This window comes from Opisthorchis viverrini (genome assembly GCF_000715545.1).
Source record: "Opisthorchis viverrini unplaced genomic scaffold opera_v5_219, whole genome shotgun sequence".
In the NCBI taxonomy this organism is placed as follows: Eukaryota; Metazoa; Platyhelminthes; class Trematoda; order Opisthorchiida; family Opisthorchiidae; genus Opisthorchis; species Opisthorchis viverrini.
Genome location: NW_008751875.1, coordinates 56,726 through 65,161, shown reverse-complemented (window position 1 = coordinate 65,161; position 8,436 = coordinate 56,726). Strand labels below are relative to the sequence as shown.

The window sequence follows — 8,436 nt, the reverse complement described above, 5'->3', positions numbered from 1 at the left end:
TCCACCTTTACTCTTTTCTTTACAATAAGGCTTTCAAATAAGTCATGGTTGTACGGCAGTGAAGCATCGGTGTTGAACACTGATGTCATGCTGTCGATGATGATGATGATGAGGACGTAAAAAAACCCTCAGTGTTTGACCATCGATGTCTTCGGAGCATCGCCAGAATCTGGTGGGAAATCCGGACCAGCAATGCTGAAGTTTATCGGATGGTATTCGGAAGAAATAACCCACCCACGATTGATGAACTGATCACACTGCACAGGTTACGCTGGCTTGGCCAGGTGCTGCGCCAGCCAGTCGACCAACTTCTTTGAAGGGTTCTTTTTGCAGAACCGCAAAGATAGGAACGAGCCAGAGGAGGTCAAACAGTGACTAGCGAATTGCACACTGCACAGGTTACGCTGGCTTGGCCAGGTGCTGCGTAGGCCAGTCGACCAACTTCTTTGAAGGGTTCTTTTTGCAGAACCACAAAGATAGGAACGAGCCAGAGGAGGTCAAACAGTGACTTGGTAGCGAATTGTGAAAGCTATTATCAGAAAGCTCAGCTGCGCTGGTCATTGCCGTCTCCCTGGATGGGGATCCCGAGATTGGCTACATCAACGGCTATAGATATCAGATATGGCCCAGTCATACCATCAGTGGCGCTCGTGAATCCAACCTACTGCCTTCAATACATAGCTCCCGTCCCAACTCCCTCCTGGAAGTCCACTGGCAGTCCTGCATCTGCGCACCAATTCATGAACTCTCTCCTTCAGCGAGCATATACCTACCTCAGCTCCTCAAATCATCGGTGGACGAAATCGTGACAACTACAACCACTGTACGACAAGTACGCGGTGCTCACAGCTGACCATGATGATGAGTGCACAACTCTGACGACCCACAGGCCGCTGCAGTTGGATGGACCGGGGTGGGTGTTGTATTAAGCGATCAAACCAAAACGTTTCTGATTGATTGGACACCCGCTGACAGTCGTCTCTGTGCTGATCGTCTAGCAACGTCTGTGAAAAAAAACCGAAGAAAATGAGGTTCATCGCTCAGTTTATGCTCTGCTTAAGCTCTGACGAACTGTAGCTCTGAAACTACAAAGGAGGGTTTCTATGATGTGCTAGGTGCTCTTTTACAACAGGCTAAACGCTCGGACCGTTACGGCAGCTGCTGGTATGAACGCGTAAGTAGGTAGACTAATTGCTACAGACTCCTAGTTGAGTAGTCGTCTTGGATTGGACAGGGGACGCACCGACAACGTAGAGCACCTGCTTTGGACCTATGACGACCACATACGATTCCTTTGCAGTACCGATTTTCTTATATTCACAAACCTCTGGCGGTGTGAGAGTGCACGGTGAGCTCTACAAAGCTTCCCTAGAAAAAGTGGCGCCTAACTACGGTCCGCTCTTTCCACTCTTGTTCAACCTCGTCACTGATGAAACAATGAAGTGGACGCTGGAGGATTTTGGAAACTCCAGTGCTCAAGTCGCTGCTGGTGAGAAACCTGTCAACCTGGACGATAGCACACTCATCTTTGAAGACGAAGTACAAGCCCTGTTGAGTGAGCTGAGAGCCATCATACCATATTTCGACGTGTTTCGAAACTTCAACCTGTAAAGTTGTGCTTCAGAACGTTCAGTATATAAGCGCCCCTATTACAATCCAAGGAGAATCACGGGAGGTTGTGGAGAATTTTCCATCTTTTGGTAGTCACAGTAGCTCTGGCATAAGTGTCAAATGAAGTCAAGTTTGCTTATCTGTGTCACTTGTGGAGTCAGAAGGAGCGATCACCAGATCTAAATGGTTGTGTGTAGAAGGCTACAGTAAGGGCTCAACTGTTGTGTATTTCCGAGTCATAGCCTCTATGGACAGATGAAGTGGGGCGTCTCCATGTCTTTGACCACCACCCAGAAGGGTTTCCGGCGTCCGATGGCGACAACAAATTGGTAGAATTATAAAAAAACGAGTACTTGGCTGTGTAAAAGACATACCGGTCACATAAAACACCCAGTACCATCAACTGCGGTGGCTCACCTAGTGCTGCACATGCCGAAACATCGCCTACCAAAACGAGTGTTGCTCTCCATGCCTCCTCTAGGACGGCGCAAACAGCGAGGTGGACAAGGTACGAATTAGCTGTCGGAGCGGATGGGATCCCCGTGACTACCCTGCACTTGACTGGAGACATTGCAGGGAATGGCGGCTGATAGTTGTCAATGGTGTTCGTGTTGTCAGTTTCCAGATTGTATGGTTGAGTGCTTGGAAGCATAGGCACTCGGGATGATTACGGTAGGCTAGCGCCAGGTTCCTCCCTCAGCCGCTCTACACTTCACTTTGGGATTTGGGTTTAAGGCAACAGAGCATCAATACTAGCACTGATGTTGCTATAGCTGGGGACTGATGACGATGTACGGACTTCCAACCTCTCTCCACGGCAGTCCAACGGTCAGTTGGGTTTCTCTACAGCAATACTCTCTAATCGTCACTTGTCTACTGATTTCGGTTGCGATTGACCCACCTGGTTTAGGAAAAGCGTAAAAAGTGTGGTTGATCCGCCTGCTGCATTCTTTTTTGTTCATGTGAGCTCCAATTTGTCAGTTGGACTGGATTATGGCGTAAATCACGGACAACGCAAGTTCCGAGGCCCAACCAAAACTCTTACACATCGCCTCTCGAACATTGTCATATTAAGCCCAAATATCAACTACAAATGGTACCCTTCTTTCTAGAGAGCGATTGAGATCGTTAGCCTCTTTCAACGCAGTTCCCCCAACGTATACATTCTGTCCCTCCAGGGGTCCCAGCTTGAGGACCAATCTACCGAACGGACTGACGCCAATGTGACGTTTGACTCACAATTTCATACTGACATGATCTTGATAGGAAAAATTCACAAACGATACACTGTACGCGGCACCAAGGATACCAACCTACCTGATTAATGAGTTGCCGAACATTGGCACCAACTTCTTCTAACTTGACTTTTTCAGCTACTGCACGCGCCGTTGTTTCACTGGATGCCAGGACCTTCTTGTAGAGTTGTGCTGCAAATTTTCATAATTCAGAAAAAGCACTCACCACTCCAGTTTCTGGCGGACCTGAAACCATCTTGCAGTGCAGTCAAACCATCGATGTGCGTTGCTTCGTCGCCCTGGGCCGGAAGAGGGAACGAACTTGTGTCTGTTGGGTATTCTGTAGCATCTTTCTTGTCAGGTGCCTTTTTATCGTCTTTTAGGGTACGTTCGGATTGACTACTCAACCCCATTGATAGTTCCGTAAAGATCGAGCGACACTGACACAACCAGCTCTTTAGCTCACGCCCAGTCGTGCTATTTACATCCTGATTGGTTCACATATTCCTGCGGATCCTGTGAAGATTTCGACCGAATATTACCTGCAGTACCAAATGAAACACCAACTCTACATTTTTCACTGGTAAAATCCCTCTTGACGACCCATCTGTTATCATCATTAAATATTCTTTTAGTGTGAGTACCAACCTCAAGGTCGTTGAAGAACGGGAGATTTTCATCATGCGGAAAATGAATTGAGCATCGCGAGACGCGTTTCGTAGTCCACGGACTTCAGGCCGGCAACCATTCTCGTAGCGGCCCGCAGAAAATGAATTTGGTAAAGGAAGGATCCATAGAAGTTTGCAGTGGGACGAATCCGGAAGTTATAGGGGGCCATCTATGAACAAGAGGTTACATAAACCAGTGTAAACATTTGATCGAAGACTTTGTTTTCACATTGAAAGAATGACTCACAATTTGATCGACTACCTCACTACGTTATACAGAGAGGTAGGAAAATGTTAATAAGATAATTCTAACATCGCCGCACATAGAATTTCATTATGTGGCTCCTAATGATGGAAAGCTTCACTGGCTGCTGGTTGCTCATGTCGAACGTAGATACTGCGTATAAATCTTGAGACTTAAAACATGATCCATGTGGCGTTTTGTACCTTCATTTTACTTCCATTATGACACTACGTATTTCGTCCATTGCATAATAGTTTTTTGTTTCAATACGAAAAACCACAAGAACTCGCAATTGTATAAGTTTACATAATACAAGCGTGGTCATGTGCTCCGACTCTCTCTTGACTTCGCTCGCGCTTGCACCGGTCATTCGCAAGTCTCATGTACTAACTCTGGTACCAAAACATTTCAGACCATCTTCGGAATCTCTTATATGTGGAAACTGTTCAGAAGTAGACCTCTGGACCAACATAACTGGGTTATTGTTTATTCGCTGACATGGGCCAACGAAGCACTATTTTAAAGAGAACAATTGTTAGTGAGTCTGTTCCATCTGACCTCTTTATTATTGTATACCCAACCTAGCGTTATTATTCTTATCTCTTTGCCACACGCTCCTGGTATACTAACTTATTGGGTAGCCAGACCACTACATCCATCAGCGCTATGGCGGCATCCTTTTGCAGCCTAACTATTTTACCTGAGTTTGTACAGAAAATATTAACCGCTGACCAGATGGAATTTTCTTGATTTTCTCACCAAGGCCGTCCTAAGGTAGCTTTCCTGCACAGTTGCCTGATGCGCGCAATCCGTGGCTAAACTTTGTCATACCCACGAATCCTCATTCCATTATTCTCCATCTAGTGTGATGCCCCGTATGTGGCCTATATTTGGAGACAAAACACCCCGGGTCTTCTGCATCAAAATATAACCAAATCACCCACGTTATGGGGCCGATAAAAACCAGCTGTCACCATCGTGAAACAAATGTCTCCGGCCAGCTAAGTTATCTTTCACACACAGAAGCATCAGAATAACAGACTCAACGCCCCTCCCAAGCCTAACTATTACCCAAAATCCGCCCAGATGAGCTAGGTAATTCCTTGCCGGAGGAAACACGGCTGAATATCACTAAAAAGAAACACCGCGTGAGCCTCTATGATGGGAGTTCAAACGTCCCATAGTTGGCGACTCCAACCCAAGAAAAACAGAAGACGTAGGCAAAAGACGATAGTTCCACAAAAGAAATTAATTGTGATCCGATTGCATGCTGGAGAAAACACCTGGTGCTTCACCAAGGGGTACAATTTAATCCTCTGTGCCCAGCCGTTTTTGTGACATACTCCCAAAGAGGAAAATGACAAACGTGAAAATTCCGCAGATGCTATCGAACGTAGTTCGAAAAAGGGAAACTTTAACACAAAGTTTTAGCATTTGATGGTAGTTATTGGAACCCCTAGGACCTCCCCATGCGCCCACAGTATTTTGGAGCTTTTCTACCGTTACAACAAGCGTCCATGAAGACAAAGCCAGGGTCTCAGAATCCATAGCGTTTGGAAGTTTATCGCTCTTTGTTTGCCACCGATAGCGTACATTGCACTGACAGCCCGGCCAGATTCCAGCTGGTGCGATGACTTCTTGGTTATGATAATAGTAACAATAAAAAATCATCTCCCAACCTTTGGGAGCATGCCGACTGAGGCATGATGAACGCCATCTACCACCTGGAGCACAACCGTCCACTTAGCGAGAGTATTTTTGAAGGGCTGCCTATCAACCAGCGCCGGACAGGCTATGAATTAAAGGAATGTAGTTGCCTTTTGAGGTACGCTACTCCTTCAGCGGAATTTCGCCAATAAGTTGCAGATCACTTTGGAACGAAACGACCACCCAGAATGTTTATGATAATCGCACTGTGTCCCGACTCTTTTTGTAAACCAGGTCGGCGGTTTGTTTTTTCTTGGCGTGGGCATCGGCCGACACGTGATATATGCCTTCATAGAAAGCGAGCCTTTTTCTCCTTTATCGTCCACCACTTTGACATCTGAAGTTCCCTACATTTATTCTACCCCTATTTGTAACTCTCACTCCACTTCTGTGTTCAGTGTGTGAAGAACTGGCATTTTGTTTGTCTGAAAAATTCACTGATTCTACCTTAAGGTTGCCCAGCCATTTTATTGCCGAACTTATGAACGTGTGGCTATCTCACTTGGGAGCTTTTTATCTCACATGTTTCGCACTTTCATAGTCTAGGTGGACTATTTGTCGTGGACAAGTACCTACTGCTGAGGTTTGCGTGTTGTGTGAATTCATGTTTTACATTATTAGTGCTGTATAGTAAACCATCTCCCACTTTGTTTTGCCTTCTTGAAGGCTCTGGTATTATACGGCACTAGAAGATACCGTTTAGTCGCTACAGCGACTTTTTGCAGGCTGTTTTGCTTGTTCAAGGTCACGATGGACGAGGATTTTTCATCAGCAAGATGACGTAGCAGATGCGAGCTGACAAAGGTGTGTTTGGTTGCGACATAATGCCGCGCCATTTTCACCCACTTCGGGCCACCTGGAAGCAAGTCTGTTCCGGTGCGTTGCTGTAATTCTTGCAGATGGTATCCAAGCGAAGCCGGCAAATATTCACCCGCATGACGCGCTACGATAACGTAGCTGAGTAAGTAACTGCGCTGAACAATAATCATGTAGGATTCGCCACGATCTATAAATCCTGCGGAGATCCAACCTCGGGTCTGTCCACTATTTGGGTTACCACTGGTTGTGTATCGCTCAACATGCACAGCGCTGGCTGCTACTTCCGGAAGCGTGACCAGTAATCGTCTGGAGAACGCCAACGTTCGTTTAAAGAGGGACGTGCTTCACGTCGATAGTCCGGAGCAGGCCATCCAGGGAGTCTCTTGGCACAGTCAGTGGCTCATGTGCGAGTATGAAACACACCTCTTACCACTGTGACCGTCGAGAAATTCGCGATAGAGACACCTGCATTCTACGCGTGGCTCCTCGGACGACGACTCATGCCGCCAATCAAGCTCTCAGGTACATTGGCACGTGCACGCCCAACCTGACATTCCATCAGACAGACTGTTTTTTAGTCGCCGGTCCAACGCGCAAACGCTGCCTCCCGTCCATCAGAAGATTAGTCGAGAGAGAACGGTGTGACATGGATCTCAATCGGTCCATGGAAGCCTAATCGACTGTTTTCCGTAAGGCTGTTGCAATGAGACAATTTGGCACAACTTCGGGGCAGACGGAGACCGGTAATTTGAGGCATAATTACAAGCGAACGTTTTGTCGACCTTGATTTCGAATTCCGGAATGAATAGGACTTTGTCTGACTTTTCCAGAAGTGATCTTCATCAAGGCCCCATTCAGAGCCACATTCGGGAAAATAACCGCGAAGATTGCAAGGTTTATTCAGAAGTTATAGGATGCGAATCCGTCCGAAACAGTAAAGTCGCTTTTATAATAGCCACATTTATCTCCCAGCTTCAAATCGCCTTGCGTGAAATGGTGATTCCCTGAATTCGGACGATCCCTACTGAGTATACATCGAACCTCTATTGCTGAAAACGGGAATTATAAATTACTCGGTTAGGTGGGTATGTCAAGCGCAATAAATTACGTTATTTCAATGCTCCACTGAAGACATTTGAGAAACGTTTTGCCTAGTGTTTCGTCACAAGCTCGACGAACGCAACCTCTGTTCTGCTTGGAAGGAAGCAACTACCTACGCCAGCTATGCATATAAGGGTTCGCAGTCCATAATGGTGGTGGGTAACCACAGTCGTTTGGCAGCTTCTCAATACAAATTCGTCCTCGTTTCACCAATGGCAAGCAAATGGAAAAAAGGCGTTCAAAGATCTGCCACCGACATTTTCTAATGAAAAATTCTGTGCCGACGGACACAGAGAACTGTTAAGACTGATAAAACCTCGAGACTTTCACCGACGCCGCAAGTGCCTGCCCCCAAATATATCCTATGAAACGGTTATCTTCATGGAGATGGTCCGAGATAGGTAGGGACCCGAAGTTCCTCATCTTTGGCAACCAGCCAATTGGTAATCTCAGTAGACAGTTCTGGCCAACCTATAATGGAACACAAAACATGACCTCGAAAGTGAGTTAAAGGCGGTGAAGTACGCAGACGTTTGAAGAAGGCGTGGTGATACCTTTCCTAATACACTGCCGATCCAGGAGTTTCTGTGCAACTGTCCTTTAAAACTTTGGGCCATTCTGTACCAACTCTTTGTTGTTAATGCAGAAATAGTCGCTAGTATGTTATGTGTTCTTCTCTGTTAAGTCACGGCTTTATTTGTCCTGCAACTTTATAGTTGGGTGTTACGTGGTCGTGAAATACTTATCTAAATTGTGTGGGGAGACGACGAATTAATCAAGAACAATTCCTCTAGTATCCATCAGTGTGAAGAGCAAACGGTATCTTCGAGTGACGCGGAATACCAGAACCTCCGGGAGGCCAAAACAAAGTCTTACCTGGGTTTCTGTACGGCACCGTTGTTGTAAGACAAATTCGTGGACTATACAAACCTCGACAACGGATACCCATCCAAAACAAAGGTCCACCTTGACTACAAATGTACAACAAATGAGCGAACAGGATCACACGTGTGAGCCGCAGGCTATTGACACGCCGAAATTGAGTTCGCCG

General features: G+C 46.3%; 1 protein-coding gene across 1 annotated transcript in view; it reads right to left on the bottom strand.

Moving 5' to 3' along the window:
- Positions 1 to 3,259, bottom strand: part of T265_08431 (hypothetical protein) — a gene marked incomplete at both ends in the record, with an annotated part of 22,036 nt that extends 18,777 nt beyond the window's left edge. Inside the window, 2 exons of the mRNA XM_009174232.1 lie at positions 2,929 to 3,038; positions 3,073 to 3,259. Coding sequence (XP_009172496.1) covers positions 2,929 to 3,038; positions 3,073 to 3,259 — 297 coding nt within the window. The remainder of the gene's footprint in view (positions 1 to 2,928; positions 3,039 to 3,072) is intronic.
- Between the last annotated feature and the right edge of the window lie 5,177 nt (positions 3,260 to 8,436).